The sequence below is a fragment of the Ostrinia furnacalis genome, unplaced genomic scaffold (assembly GCF_004193835.3).
Source record: "Ostrinia furnacalis isolate ACB-3 unplaced genomic scaffold, ASM419383v2 OfSCF0519, whole genome shotgun sequence".
Classification (NCBI taxonomy): Eukaryota; Metazoa; Arthropoda; class Insecta; order Lepidoptera; family Crambidae; genus Ostrinia; species Ostrinia furnacalis.
In genome coordinates this window covers 269,331-285,465 of record NW_021130758.1, presented here as the reverse complement: position 1 = coordinate 285,465, position 16,135 = coordinate 269,331, and the positions used below count along the sequence as shown (strand labels likewise).

Sequence of the window (16,135 nt, the reverse complement as noted above, 5' to 3'; positions counted from 1 at the left end):
TTTCAACAGCAAAAGCATGAGTACACCAAACAGAAAATCACACAAGTGTGTCACAAAATGAACATGGACAAGACCAAATGAGACGTGGGCGTGAGACCGAACTATGTCAAAGGGCGATGGATCGTGCTAAGCTCAGATTTTTCAATGTAATCTAGACATAGCAATAGCCCGTAGAATCGCCATACTTAAGGGTCTTATCATAGCGGTTTGCGAGCGGATGCGGGGCGGGACGGACGCGCAACAAATGGGTCGCAAACACGCTGCGGCTGAATAGCGAGAAAATCGCGGACGTGTCATGTGCCAGATACGTAACGTCTTCGTCGCGCGATTGTAGCGACTTAACGACGTACAATTTACTCCATAAGAAAATGGATACCGACGAGGAAACACTGCTGTTGGCTTTGTTACTTCGAAACGAAAGCTTAGACGAATTTGGGAGGATCCGTTAACAATTACCCGAATGGAAGAGAGCGACTATTTAGCGACAACAAAATGGCATCCACGCTGCTATTCACACAAAGCCATCTTGTTGCGCTTCCGCGATGAATTCACCGCGAATGCGTGACGTGTTCGTTGCGCAGTTACGCGCCCGCAACGGTTTCGTTGCACGCCCGCTCCGCTTTAAGGACGCTCGCAAGCGTATGACAAAGCACTAAGTGACAGTGGGTGGTGCCATAAAGTTAATATACCTAGCGGATTAGAACAGCAAAGAACTGAGCGAGCGAGATGTGATTAGCAGCAACACTGTATGTTAAAAAGAGATGCGTGATGCCATCGCCGTCAAGTCAAACAGAACCGTCTTTTGCATTTATTTGACAGTTCAGAGGCACTTATTAGCAGGCTGAAAATTTGAACTCTGAGATATTTTCAGATTCTACGTGAGTGAAATCGTGGATGTTTATGAGAAATAATAGTGCTTCAGAAACGTGTTGACTGGTTCAGTGATTGATTTATGACAAACAAAACAGTGAAATTTAATCTGACACTGACACATAAATGATATCCAGTGTCATCCAAAATCGGTTCCGTTTGACAGCTCGTGGTTGTTACTCTATTCCGAAGAAATATTAACTTTATGGGTGGGTCGTTTGGTTTGATAAAGATAGAGCCGATGGCCCGACGATCTGGTGAAGTTCGCGGATAAACGGGACTATTCCCACCTCTCGTTCCCACCGCTGCAACTCCTGTGTAGCCAGGATCAGCTTGACCGCCAATAAAAACCCAACCAATGAAGGTCGTTTATCCTAGGGGAAAGTTAAACTGACATTGGACCCGCAACGAAATTAATCAGAAGAACATAGGAGGAGTTCGAAGCCTTTATCCAAAAGTGGACTTGGTTAAAACGACCAAACGATATAATGTGACTTGTAATGCACACTGATACATACCATGATACTAGAATCCGCAGCTTTTATCCCTTTAGCGAACGCTCGTTGTCGTTTCTCACTCTCTATCCCGCCGAGATAGAAAGAGTCGGATAGATCGAGATATCTCGTGCCGCCGCTCTCGATTCGTGTGCTCATTGCTACGTTGTCCACAGACAGCTGAAATGGGAATATGACTTGTGACCGTCTAATGGCGCTTTGTTTAAAAAAAAGAAAGAAGAACAGAAGGGATATGTGAAAAAACAAAGAGCAGAAAGGTTTATTATGTCGCCTTGAGCATGTTAGCGTTAGTCTGTCGTAAATTAAAATAACAATTCGTCTCTTGCAGTCAATAATTTGTGCTGAAGGCCCTTATGCTACTTAATCGCATCAGACTTTTACGAAAATTCTCTGATTTGTTCAAATACGAACTAGCGAACTTTTCCTTTACAATAATGCTGATATTAGCTTTTGCCCGCGGCTTCGCTCGCGTAATATTCAGTTTATCATAAATTATTAGGAAAGCCTATATTTTATTCTTAAATAAAAACATTATACTGTACTTTTCAGTCGTTTCTGTGTGAGAGGTTTTAGATAATCATAATTATTATTTTCTGAATATTCAAATGTGACTGCAGTCGCATGGTCAAATAGGTAAACCAAGCAAATAAAGCAAACATTTCGCACATGTTTTTTTGCACAAATAATTATAGTCTATCGCTTTTGAAAATTCTTCGCAAGCAGTTCAGCCTTCAGAAAATAGGATTTTTAGGGAACAATTTCTCAGACAATTTCTGCAGAGGTTGTAGGATGAAACCAGTGAAGTTTGGGTAGGCTCCATGGAAACTTTACGCATGCTATAATTTTAATCAGTTTTCTTTAGGCCAATGGACTAAAGAAAACTTTGTTTAGGACTTTTACAGCTTGTTGTACAGGCTTTTTGTCACTGTCGTCTATGTTAGCATCTCACTTTGAGTATAGAGATAGACAGACTCGTGCTACTAAGTATAAGCTTTCCTATAACTGACAGTAATATTTTCAATTTTGAGTGCTGAGCATGTTATCATTTTAATAGGTCTTGCTTTGCATTAGAAATAGTATACATATACTATTTCAGCATTCGCGTAGCTTACACAACAATCGCAGAGAGCATAACGCAGTCGCCTTGCTTGCTTGCTTTGCATAAACATACACAGTTAAATCAATAAAAGTAAAATAACACAGCAAGGAAATTAAAATCATAAGCAACAAAAAATGCATAGCCACAATTGCAAATCATAGTAACAAAAAAATAAGTTTAAAACAATCATCATTATCATCATCATTTCAGCCATAGGACGTCCACTGCTGAACATAGGCCTCCCCCAATGCTTTCCATGTTGATCGATTGGTAGCGGCCTGCGTCCAGCGCTTCCCTGCTACCTTTACGATGTCGTCGAGTTTAAAACAATATTCGACTTCAATCAAGCAGCAGCAATAAATACAAGTCAATAGGGAAATATCAAGTGGTATTTATTACATTTGAGAAAAAATTACCTCAATAAGGGATGGGTTGAAAGACAAGTGCATTTTGTGCCACTGTCCGTCGCTGACTCTGAGCGTGTGGACAATTTGTCCTCTGGCCATCTTTACGCGCACCACTCCTTCCAATATTTCCACGGCAAGAAAGTCCGAACCGCGACCTCCCCCAGGATTGTACAGCACAATGGCGTTTTGAGTTATTGTCTTGAATTCTATGTGCCATCTGGAAATACAAGAAGGCTGATTAGAAACAAAAACTCATCAAAAATTCATAATGAGGGCTATCGTTTTTATACTTAAGGCTTGGTATTTCTTCTAAAGTAGGTATTTCGCGCTGTCAAAATCTGCGCGCGCAATTCTTCGCCGAAAACAGCGCGTCAAAGAGCTCCCGCCACAATTTCCAGCTACACAGTATAGAAATACGCAGTTGGTTAGGTTAGGTTGACTTCCTTCCCTTCAAGCGTCACACTCACAACACTTTCTAATAGAAATCATATCCAAGTGATACAAATTAAAACACCTTTCAGACTTTTTGGGAATATATTCTAGAATCGAATAAATATAAAATATAACTGCATAAGTAAACACTGTTCAAAGTGGCCGTGGCGTCGCCCGACCTTCTGGAAGTTCTGCGCCGGCTTAAAGAATTTCAAGATTACGTCACCCGACCTATCGGTAGGCCCTTGGGAGCTTGAGCGATTGGAATTTTTTTTTATGACAAGTTACTCTTAGTAGCGATTATTTAGAGCTTGGATAATAAATTTAATTATAGTTGTTGCAATTCACGAAGCTTTGCATGTGGTTAATAACATTAATCAGTATAGGTACGCATCAATTTTGTTCAGTCTCTTTGTTTATTAATAAATAAAAATATCATACTAAAATTGCACCCCCCCCCCCCCCCCCCCCCTCCCTCCCTACGGGCGGCAAATCTGTAAATCTGCCACTGGTTAAAAATGTTCTTAAACTTGCGTGTCAAACAGTCAACAGTGTCTTATACATTACATCTAGATTTGGACTCTTAAAATGTGTGAATTTGTGAATGTGTATGACGTATGTAGATAAGATTACATAGTGTCGTCCTTGCATGTAGGATGGTGATGCGAATATATTGCGGATTAGTATGATAATATCATATATTTTATGATCAATACGGCCGCCCGGCCTTGAGATTCATATATCCAGACATAAAGTAAAATTAACACAAATTCTATCTGTGGAAGGCGTTACATGTAACGCCACAGTGCTGTTGTTAACGCGACTATGAGATTATAGATATTTATACATTACATATACTGACTTCAGTCAACAGCAACTCATTACGTCATGACTGATCAAACACAATATAGATCGTTTCATCCACGAAGACGCGCCCAACCATTCTTCCGCTAATGTTTGAGTGTTATCGGTACACGCTAAATCATCGGACAAACTCCCCGTGCTTCCCCCGGGTTTAAAATTGGTGGGGCGCGTCTTCGTGGATGAAACGATCTATTAGAAGACAAAATCCTTACCGTCCTCCAGCCCTGGAGTTGATCTTAGGGAGTATAAGATAGGCTCCTTCGTCCACGAAACTGATGTCAGAGTTGAGATCAGCATCAAACTCAGGCGCGCAGTTCCAAGTGACTCCTTCAACATGTACTGATCCACTTCTACTTCTGGCTTTCTCCAAAATCTTTACGCTGTTGTAATATACCTGTGGATTGTGAAATAGTATTGATTCTATATCTGCTATTTTGTCTCTGTTTTCTGCTGTTTTAAAAAATTTAGAATTTATTTACCAGCAATGAAAACCTCGATTTAAAAATTAATAGATAAACATGCTGCTTTATCATAAAAAAAACTACATTGATTTCATCCAAGCTACAATTTGACCTAAAAAAATGCTTATCAGTGGTAAACACAATTTTATTTCTCATTCAACAACATGTTTATGTTGTTGTTACAATGAAACAAATAAAATTATATTGCACCATCATCAGGGCAGTTAAATTATAATGATTGGAGATTGAACAAAAACAATACGACAAATCATACGCACATCTTCCATGCAGCCGCGGAAATTCTCCATATGACCAAGAAATAGTTCAGAAAAATCTCCCTGTCCTCCCAAAAATATTCCAAAGTGTATGTTCAGCTCAAAAAATCTGCCAGGAAGCTTCTTTTTAACTGCACTGTCATCAACCTGAAAAAATATGACAGAAACAATAAATTGATTGTTATTATGTACGTTACTAATGAGATTTACAGCCTGTGTCCATGTGTGGTATACACACACTTTTAGATCATCACATATTTGGGTCATGACTGTCATGGACAGAAAAAGATTGTTTGGTTACATTTGGTTTCAGTTTTGATATACAGCCTATAAATTAGTTCAGTTGATTTCATCAAGTCTTCTCATGATTTTTTAATATTGGAGAAAAAATGAATAGAAATTAAATAGGAATCTTGTTCTGAAGAATGCACTTTCCACCTCCAGAGAATACCTCATTTACACCTCCAGAGAATGAGCATGAAGCACCATCTACATTTTTAATGTTAAAACATGAATCACCATCAGAGGACTTAATAAAATTATTATGCTACTTACCTTCATTGTCAAGTTGGCTTCCCGTCGAATGATGCTGACATGGTGCCATTGGGAATCGTTGAGAAACAAGCCTTTAACGGATGACAACTCACTCTCGCCAGCACCCAGGTTTATGTGCAGTTTTAATCTGCCACTTTCCAAACGGATCTAAAAGGATAAGCATACATCTTCTACACTCTAGCACGATTATAACATCTTGATAAACTCAGATCTATGTTGTGTCATCAGTGTTTCTTATTTAGGTAAGTAATAATAGATAAATAAATTATTGAGTATTGAAAACAAAATTGTACAAGGCACTTAGAATGAAGAAAAACTTTAAGCCTTTGTGGCCAACAATAAAATAAAGTCAGCAGACGCAGAAAGGCACAATTACTAGAGAGAACTAAAATAATATAAAAATTACAAAATACAGTGTGAGTCACGTTAAAGTGTACATATGAAAATAGATGAAACTAGACCTATTTTTATCGACAAAAAAGTGGTCAAAAATTTTTGAGTTTTTTTTTTAATTTTTTATAGAATTTTTTTTCTACTAATTACTTATTGTAAAGAAAACGTAATAAATTTTAAACTAAGCAGTATATCCTGATAAAATAAAAACAGTAATAATGCTAAATAACAGGCGATACTAAAAAAATACATACAATACACAAAAAATGCCAACAAATAATAAAAAATGATACTTTTTGAAAAAAATCTGCTTAAAAATTCGTGTTTTTTTGGTTATTTGATAAATTTCTCCGAAAAATGCCCCTATAACAGGTGGTTTTTATTGTTTTGTATTATTCTCTATTGTATTACCTTTGTAAAACCAAAAATTGCATGTCTCTATCCCTATCACAACATTTGCTATGATCGTTTGAACTAAGCCTCTCTGGGCGCGCTATTCAACGCTTTGTTAACAACGAAACTGAAAATGGCTCAAGATTTCAAGTAAAAACAAAAGATTTCGAAGTAAAATAAGCATTTTAGTTAAAATTAAAATTGTCCCTACCTGTAGAGGAGAATAATGTTGTGGTAGGCCTTTGTTCAAACTATCATAGCAAATGTTGTGATAAGGATAGGGACATGCAATTTTTGGTTTTACAAAGATAATACGATAGAAAATAATACACAACAATAAAAACTACCTGTTATAGGGGCATTTTTTGGAAAAAATTATCAAATAACCAAAAAAACACGAATTTTTAAGCAGATTTTTTTCAAAAAGTATCATTTTTTATTACTTATTGGCATTTTTTGTGTATTGTATGTATTTTTTTAGTATCGCCTGTTATTTAGCATTATTTCTGTTTTTATTATATCAGGATATACCGGTTAGTTTAAAAGTTATTACGTTTTCTTTACAAAAAGTAATTGGAAGAAAAAAAATTCTATAAAAAATTAAAAAAAAATCTCAAAAATTTTTTGACCTCTTTTTTGTCGATAAAAATAGGTCTAGTTTCATCTATTTTCATATGTACACTTTAACGTGACTCACACTGTATAACATTCCTTACCATGCAGTAATCCGTCTTCCCAGCAGCTAGCAGTAACAAGGCATCAGACAGATGGGTTCGGAAACGGAAACTTATATCTGTTAAACCTTTGGCCTCTTGTAAAGGGTAGGATATAAAACTGGCCCCATAAAAGGAAGCTAAAACAAATAAAACTTTTAAAAAGAGAGTAAGCAGCTATACTAAAAGTACAAACAACAAAGTTTTATAACCAAATCTACACAAATACTGATGATAATATTAATAATTGATGGTGATTCATAATCTTACAAACAGGCATAGCATGTGCATTGATAAATAGTAGAGATGAAACGGATATCCGGTAACTATCCGGTAGGCCGGATATCCGGTCTAAATTTACTATCCGGCCGGATACCGGATAGTAACTCACTATCCGGCCGGATACCGGATATTAAAAATTTACGACAATTTCCTATTAATAAAATGAAATACATTAATCTTTGAGGTAAACATCAATAAAATGGCTTATAATGACGGCTTTTATTTAAAGTCCACAAAGTTACAAAAAAGCCATATTAATGTAATTAAAAAAACTAATTTCTTTTTTGGGCTATTCACTCTAATGACGAATACATAAATAGTAAATATCTGTTAATGTGGAAATAATGCCAAATAAAATAGGCGATCTTTTTTTCACTGATGGTCTGATGTCATGATGCATTACAGTCAGAGCCCCGATTACGGTAACTTTTAACGTTTCCAATCCAGACGCGCTTCATCGATTCTGCGATACGATTGGTCAAAACAGCTGACGTACGCTGTTGAACGACCAATCGTATCGCAGAATCGAGAAGCGTGTCTGGATTGGAGACGTTAAAAATTACCGTAATCGGGGCTCAGATTACGCAGCAAGTTAACTAATTTAATTTTCGCTGTTCAATCACACACTCACGATGGCAACCGAAATCGCCCGAATTGATCTGCCCCCTAGACAACTTGTCTAAGACAAGTGGCAAAATCTGAGATTATATTCGGACTGATTCGATTTTCGAAAAGTGTGACTAGTCTAGTCTACTAATAGACCCACTGATTGCGTTTGAAGCACCTGTGCGGCGCTAAACTCGTCACGACATGCAACAAGCCAATGGGCCAACTATCCGGCCGCCGGATATCCGGCTATCCGGCCACCTGCTAGGCCGTCGGTATCCGGCCAAACAACTATCCGTTTCATCTCTAATAAATAGTAAGAATGTGAACCCCTTCATAATTACAAGTTTAATGAATGGGTTGTTACATTATACTCAATACTCAATACGTTTATTGCTTCCTTAATAGTACATTTAGGTGTTACATAGTTATATTTGGAGATCATTAAAGACCCTGTTGGGCGCTGCAAACTAAAAATTTATAAGAGAGGAGGCTTCTTTTTATCATAGATAGAAAATTATAGTTTAGGTACATCGCTAATCAACTACAGCCATATTACAATATATCTTCTGTGATATCTAAGAGTAACAAAAATACTTCTGTGCATCATTTGATAAATACTACTGTATAGCTGGATATCAACAACATCAACAGTGGGCTAGTAGGTTGTTGTAATCTGTTTCCTTGCAACCGCATTCTTTTTCGAAAAGAAATCGCAACATTAGCATTAATATTCTTACCTTTATCATACGCAAGTCCCGCAGAAAGGAAGGATAAAATTAGAATTAGTTCCATTATAGAACAAAGACGAAATCTTGAAACAAAATTATCCATCATTCTTGACTAAAACATGTTACATTCAAGGTTTTGATGTAAGTCTAAACAAAAATATATTTCTTGATCTTTTGTGCAGACGATCATTGGAGACATCTCAGGAAATCAACAAGCCAGGCGTGGCGGCCCTAAGATGCAATGCTAATTAAAGGGCAAACAAGCATAATGCCCTGAATGAGTTTGTTTTTCCCCAGTTCTCAATAAATTGCCAAATGACTGTAACTGTCCGTAACAATGCTTTATCATAGAAGAAACAAAATTATTAAACCCGGAAAATAATTACACACACATGAATGCACATCATTTTAGCATGAAGAAACCAAGAAACTTCAACATTTCACAAGAAAACCATATTTGACGTTTAAATCACCATTCGTTCGCCGTTCATTCCAATATCATAGACTAGGATTTGCTCGGGATGGAATGGCTTTGTTAGAGCCAAAGATGATATAATTTATTATAATTACAAAACAAACTAGGTGTACTACAACCATTACTTTAAAAACTGGCAAAGGAAAGTCAACATTAAAAAAAAATTAAATGAGAGATTTTATGCGAAGGGAAGTCAACAATAAAAAATTTAACCTTTTAATTAATTAACCTCTAAACCAATTATGATGAGTATGAGTGTTAAAATTTTACGAACTACCTATATTATTTTTGTACCTAACTATGTTAATTTGTCGTAAAATCAATTTGAAAGTTTTATGCGATCTGAAAATTTTTTGATTAATAATTAGAGAATTACCTACTAGATATAAAGTCAAAATGTTAGTATGTGAGTGTACCTATCTACTATTTTATTAAAATAAAAAAAAAAACAATCAGTCTAAATGTTTTAGTCATCGAGTTAATAAATTAATGTAGGATTGTAACATCTATGGCGTAAATACTCTATTGTCTTAAACTCTTTGGATGAACGCACGAGTGTGAGCGAGACGAATGTATGGAGAGTGAGTGAGAAGGAAGGAGAGGGGTCATGGCGGCAAGACGGTTATGAGTAAGTGTGGCTCTGTATTTTATAAAAGAAGAATAAACATATTGTTGGAAGAAACTGATTTTCCTTGCGAAGCCCCGTCCCTACAAATTTTGGGGGCTCGTCCGGGATAATTATCTTCGCGGTGGACNGTAATTGAAGATTTAATAGATAAATTAAAAGATGCCAAAGTGTTCAGCGTGTTAGATTTAAAAAACGGGTTCTTTCACCTGAGAGTAAGTGAAGAGTCGGTAAAGTATACATCTTTTGTTACGCACAATGGACAATATGAGTTTTTAAGGGCTCCTTTCGGTTTAAGCATTTGTCCGAAGTCACTGGAAAAAGAGATCATAAAACAAGTTCATGATAAAGGACATTTTTCTATGAAAAAGATGAAGGAGATAATTAAACAAGACTATTACATACAAGACTTAGAAAAGAAGTTGCAAGAGTTTGTGGTTACCTGCATACCTTGTCTTATGGCAACTAAGAAGGCTGGGAAACAAGAAGGCTATTTGAACCCAATAGATAAAGAAGGTATTCCCTTACACACACTTCATATAGATCATGTAGGACCATTGACAGACACGAAGAAACAGTACAACCACATTTTGACAATAGTAGATGGATTCACCAAGTTCACATGGATATTTCCAACTAAGAGTACAACGAGTAAAGAGACAATTGAGAAGCTGAAGATGCACCAACAGCATTTTGGAAATCCTGTAAGAATAATAAGTGACAGAGGAACAGCATTCACCGGGGGTGAATTTCAAGATTATTGCAAAGAAGAGAATATTCAACATGTTACCATCACGACGGGTGTACCAAGAGGAAATGGACAGGTAGAAAGACTACATAGGACTATTTTGGCTGTGTTGACCAAGTTGTGTATAGAACATCCATCATTATGGTACAAGCACATCAGCCGAGTGCAGAGGGCTATAAATAGTACCTACCAGCGTAGCATAGACACGACTCCATTTCACCTGATGGTTGGTATAAACATGAGATGTAAAGAAGACCTGGAAATATTGGATTTACTAAGACAAGAAGAGATTGATCAATATGATGAACAAAGAGAAGACATTAGAATGAAAGCTAAGCAGCAAATACTTCAGGTACAGGAGGAAAATAGGAAGACTTTCAATGAGAAGAGGAAACCAAGTTCTCAATACAAAGAAGGAGATTTGGTGGCCATAAAGAGGACTCAGTATGGACCGGGTTTGAAGCTGAAACCTAAGTATCTAGGACCGTACCGGGTGACGAAGGTTAAGCGGAAAGATCGTTACGACGTAGAGAAGGTGGATACTGCTGCTGAAGGGCCTAATAAGACGTCCAGCTCAGCTGATCAAATGAAGCCGTGGCCTAATTAGGTAAAGTATCTTGCTATTTAAATAAGAGGTGATGAATGAAAGGATTTGTAAATTAAAAACCATTTTTATTACGATTGTTACGGTCATTCATTATTGTATATTTTATTTCACTTAAATGTAAAGTTTATTGTAGTTAATGTTTCACTAACTGTTTAATTTTATAGATGAACAATGTTACAGTTTTGGTGTGTTTAAAACTTGAATATCTTAAGACTTGATATTGAGTAACCTGAAATTAAAGATTTCGAATTATTTCTATAAGATTAATAAATAAGATGATATACACTATCTTAGATGTAAAGTGTTTAAGATTAAGTTGAAAGATTGATTTATAATAAGATGATAACTGTAAAATGTGTAAAAATGTAAAATGAGATGTGTACTATGTAAGGAGTCAAAAATCTAAAATGTTAAGGATTTCATGTAAATTGTTTAAGAGTAGTTTACCGTTAGATGCTCAATTTAAGTAGTTATTTACAAAGTATGTTTTGTGTAAGAAGTTTAAAGTTAAGTGTTTGAGAGTTTGAGTTTTAAACTATTGGATGTTTGAATAAGTTTTTATTTACAAAGTTAGCTATGTATAAAGTTTAAGATGTTGTTGTTAGGAATTAATGTAACTAAAGTTTAATGAGTTGAGTATTTACAAAGTTTAATGATGTTTAATGAAAGTTAGTGTTTGTAGCCTAAGATTGTCTGAGGACAGACAAAGACAGGATTGCCGAGAGTGTAGGATTGTAACATCTATGGCGTAAATACTCTATTGTCTTAAACTCTTTGGATGAACGCACGAGTGTGAGCGAGACGAATGTATGGAGAGTGAGTGAGAAGGAAGGAGAGGGGTCATGGCGGCAAGACGGTTATGAGTAAGTGTGGCTCTGTATTTTATAAAAGAAGAATAAACATATTGTTGGAAGAAACTGATTTTCCTTGCGAAGCCCCGTCCCTACATTAATTATGAACTAGGTAAGTGTTGGAATTCATAAATAGACTTTTTAGTATTATCATTTATTATGATTTAGTTTTTCTTACAATAGGTACCTACACTGTAGGTATAATGTTTGACATAAAATATTATTATAAATACGCACATTCATCATGAAGCAAATTATTTTCGTCTTCTAAATTAAAAATTTCATCTAATAGCGTATCCAAATTACTAAGGTTCCAGTTCTCTTTATTTTTCAATTTAGATAAATAATCGGTTTGCTTGAAGTTCGATATAAAATCATATGGTGTGATAGTTTTGCGCTTTGATTGAGTCGGCGAATCCTCAATACAGTCATCGTTTTTAATAGAAATATAATTATCAAACATTTCCCCAATCAGTTCAGCATCACTTGTTGATGTGATCTTATCTATAATAACATTTCGATCAACTATGTCACTGTTGTCAAACGACATCATATCGCTATCGAAACCCATAGGATCACTTGCAATATTTAGTTCAAAATTTTGCAACTGATCAGGCATAGTAGAACTTGAAAAATCTGTAATTGAAGGTATTTCATATTTGTAATAATCCAAAATAGACATAATATCTTTGGATATAGCATATGCCTGTTCCATTACTGTTGTATTATATTCTTCATTTAGGCACTCAACTAAAACGTCCAAACATCCGATGGAAGACAAAGAGTCCATTATGCATGTAAGCTGTCTCGTAATCTCGGCATTATTCAAAGTGATTATCTTTCTCTTTTCTTTTGAAAATGTCATTGCAGGAAACTTCCCGTCGATCATGCCTCTATCTGATAGAAGTGATTGAATAACTTGTTTCCAAAAGTTTAACGCCGATAGTTGGACTTCCCAATGCAAGTCATCAATAGCTGATATTGTCATTTTGCTGTAGAGACATTTAATAAACGATTTTGGAAGTCTCTGATGCACATACAGTTCTGTTAAAACATTTATTGCTTCCATTCTAACCATCCCCTCAGGATTATGGCATATTACACATAGTAATTGCTTCTGGAAATACAGAAATTATATCATTATTACATTATTGTAACGGTGTTGGATTTATTTTATTTTAAGTCTAGGTACTATTAAATTAAATCAAATAAGTGATTAGATCGAATAAAATAATGATTCAGGAAATTTCAAAGATGTATTAATTTTTCCATGTCTTCGAATTTGATGAGTACCTTATACAAGTAATATGATGTAAGTACATACATATAGATGAGGATGCACCAATAGAACTTCTCTCCAAATACTTTCTATTCTGGCGGCTGAAGCTAGACATTTCATAGCGCTGGCCTGAACATAGTATTCGTTATCATCAATAACTATTCTAGCAGCTTCTGCTATAAGACTATTTTGTAAAATTAACTTTTGTAGCGGAACATACTCTGAAAGAATACAAAAACATAAGAACACATTAGCGTGGCAATATCTACGTAACATAAAATTGTTTTTAGTTTACCTGACCTGTAATTTGATAAAAGAAAAACAACGCAAATTACTACTTACTTACGTAAGCAACGTCTGTACAACTCAATACTATTTGTAACGCAGAATCTCTGATTTCCCATTCTTCGTGATACATAAACGATCTGACAACTTTTCCTATTTCGTTCAGTGTGCTCCCATTTTTACTTTCTACCAGAAGTGATAAATCTGGTGATAAGAAATTTTTGATGCTCAAGTCGATCAAATTTAGAGCCTGAATCAAAAGCTGAAACAATAAAACATTACTTCAATCTACTAATCTTTTTCGCCGGAAGACGTAGCGTGGGCAGGCCTCCCTCTAGGTGGACCGACGATCTGGTGAAGGTAGCGGGAGGTGCCTGGATGCGAACGGCGCAGGACCGGTCTTTGTAGAAATCCTTGAGGGAGGCCTTTATCCAGCAGTGGATGTCTTTCGGCTGAAACGAACGAACGAACTAATCTTTTTCATAATAGGTGAGTAAGTGTGATCTATTGTTAACAACAAATTAATATTATTGTTCTTACCTTGGTCGGCAGAATATTATTATGCAATACATTCATTATGGTATTTTGATAACAAATGATTTCTAGACTGTCGTACCAATTGATTTGGTGCTCTTTAAGGAGTTTAAACATGAAATCGAAGACGAACGATAAAATCTTTGTGTCTTCCACAGAAGTCAATGGGGTTCTGTTTGGAATCAAACTTCCTGATCCATCAGTGGCCACATGACAGTCTAGTGCGTAATACAGCGACTGGTATACAATTCCTGCTTGTGCTACGTTCAGGTATCCCTTTAGTTTAAACGCTTCTCTGAGAGCTAATAAGCAATTCTTTTTTATATCAGTCGATTCCAAAAGTGTTTTGTACTTAAAATATAATTTAACGATATGTTCTGTTGATATTGCGGTAAATTTAAAATAAAATGTATCGACAAAAGTGTCTTTTTTACTGTAATGTGCGGCGTAAGTAAGTATGGGAACAACCGCAAGCAATACAAGTTGATTCCGCATATCAAACGTATGCCCATTAATATCGAATGTCTGTGAGATACCATCCACGCTCTCAAGCTTAGACCAATACATAATGCATTTTATTGTAAAATTTATTAGTACTGTCACCATTCGCTGGCTAATTAAAAAATTTATGATATTATTATATGCTGCTAGAACATCATTTAAAAAGTCACTGTTTGTTTTTCCGTGTGCCATCATGTTATCTCTGGCTGACGCAACAAAAAAACGAAAAATACATTCTACAAGAATTATTTGTACGTCATCATCTCTAGTCGCTTGAGACAGGAAGTGCAAATGGCCTTGTACGATATAAGTTCGGTTTAGTAGCTGCATCACTCTACTTGGTTTCATAAGATTTGGTATATCATCGAAAATAGCTAAGAAAGCATGTAAAAATGATAACACTTGATCTGCCTTCTCTTTCTCATTTCCAACCTCAATTGTCGTTAATTGGTGATTATTCATAAAAGGGCTCAGTATGTATTGCAATAATTCCTCTAAAGCGTGCTCTTCTTCATATGTATTTAGCTTCCAAACTAGCTGGGATATAAAACTGTAAATGCTTCTGGCCACAGGTGCTGGTTTGTGATGAGTCTTTGGTCGCAGTATATGTATCCATGCTTTCGTTTCAACTATTGTTGCTATTCCTGGACTATGAATAATCTGTGCTGTTGGTAGCTTTGTAAATGCTAATTGGTAGGCAGGTGTTGTAGCACCCTCACTCAATAAACTCAATTTTGCTACCATAGTTTGAAACCCATGTAAATACAATAGCTTACAATATTGTAGCTCATTCTTGACGAGAACAGTCACAATTTCAACAAGGAATGTTTTTATAGCTGTGCATGGAATTTGCTCCACATTCAGTAATGCACATAATACCAGGTCTGAAAAAAATGCTGTTTCCAATAGTTGTTTTTCAATGCCTGGAAAAAAGGCTTAAGTTTAAGTAGAAGTACTTTAGATTGTATTACTAAGTAAGTAGGTAGGTATTATAAAACACTTACTTTTCTCAGTGCAGTTATCAAAACACAGAGCAAGAGCTTTCGTGTAGTATGGTTTCAGATGATAATTTTTCTGAGTAAACCTTTCAAAAAGAGCTTTCAGTTTCTTCTTGTAATTATTTAATTCCATATTATCTACAATTAACTGAACAACACTATGTTTAACAATAATTACGTACTTTAAATCCGTATTTACTCCATAAAACTCAAAGAGATACTAGTCCATTCAGGCATCAATAAAAATATTGCTTTACTTACTAGAAACATCAAACAGGACTAGATAAGACTCTCTTTTATCAACCTCCAGTAATATGAGTTTGATAAGGACAAAACATAGTTGTTATCACTCTGTTTAAGATAAACATTAACGGTCTTATTCATAATCATTTTTCACATTTTATCAAATGCTTAATAGAGGTTTATAAAACGTTTGATAAAAATTGTTATTCATAATCGTCATTTAGCGCTAAAATCCTCTTTTATCTGTGTGATAAGTTATCGAGAGCTCGGGCCTTGTTTAAAGCTCTAATAAACCTATTTTAACCTAACTTTTATAAATGTCATTTCATATGAATGTCACTTCGTTGGTTTATTTATTCAAAATATCCTTGCTGTGATCCTTGCTTGTGAAAA

The 16,135-nt window shown here is 35.6% G+C and overlaps 2 protein-coding genes across 4 annotated transcripts in view; both read right to left on the bottom strand.

Annotated features, from left to right (window-relative positions):
* kon (chondroitin sulfate proteoglycan 4-like protein) overlaps positions 1-9,005 on the bottom strand; it is a 45,486-nt gene extending 36,481 nt beyond the window's left edge. For both annotated transcript variants that reach the window (XM_028322815.1, XM_028322816.1), the window contains exons 1-7: positions 8,606-9,005; positions 6,981-7,117; positions 5,479-5,625; positions 4,927-5,070; positions 4,400-4,581; positions 2,901-3,108; positions 1,389-1,544 (exon numbers count right to left, since the gene is read on the bottom strand). In XM_028322815.1, the coding sequence (XP_028178616.1) occupies positions 1,389-1,544; positions 2,901-3,108; positions 4,400-4,581; positions 4,927-5,070; positions 5,479-5,625; positions 6,981-7,117; positions 8,606-8,702 (1,071 nt within the window). In that variant the 5' untranslated portion in view covers positions 8,703-9,005. The remainder of the gene's footprint in view (positions 1-1,388; positions 1,545-2,900; positions 3,109-4,399; positions 4,582-4,926; positions 5,071-5,478; positions 5,626-6,980; positions 7,118-8,605) is intronic.
* A 3,108-nt stretch (positions 9,006-12,113) lies between these two features.
* On the bottom strand, positions 12,114-15,835 carry LOC114366046 (uncharacterized). Of its 2 annotated transcripts, XM_028322806.1 has the most exons (5): positions 15,506-15,835; positions 14,007-15,424; positions 13,524-13,728; positions 13,227-13,402; positions 12,114-13,019 (listed from the first exon to the last, which is right to left on the bottom strand). In XM_028322806.1, exons 1-5 carry the CDS (start codon positions 15,630-15,632, stop codon positions 12,126-12,128), a joined length of 2,820 nt encoding a protein of 939 aa, XP_028178607.1. In that variant the 5' UTR covers positions 15,633-15,835; the 3' UTR covers positions 12,114-12,125. The 2 variants fall into 2 exon arrangements, with proteins under 2 accessions (XP_028178607.1, XP_028178608.1); XM_028322807.1 differs by lacking the exon at positions 15,506-15,835 and having other exon boundaries at positions 13,528-13,728; positions 14,007-14,171.
* Positions 15,836-16,135: the final 300 nt, after the last annotated feature.

Coding starts and splice junctions, on each gene's coding strand:
- LOC114366046 (XM_028322806.1), bottom strand. CDS start 15,632: ATGGAATTAAATAATTACAAGAAGAAACTGAAAGCTCTTTTTGAAAGG. Junction 13,729..14,006: donor ATAATATTCTGCCGACCAAG/GTAAGAACAATA, acceptor TTATTGTTTCAG/CTTTTGATTCAGGCTCTAAA. Junction 13,403..13,523: donor TACAGACGTTGCTTACGTAA/GTAAGTAGTAAT, acceptor GTATTCTTTCAG/AGTATGTTCCGCTACAAAAG.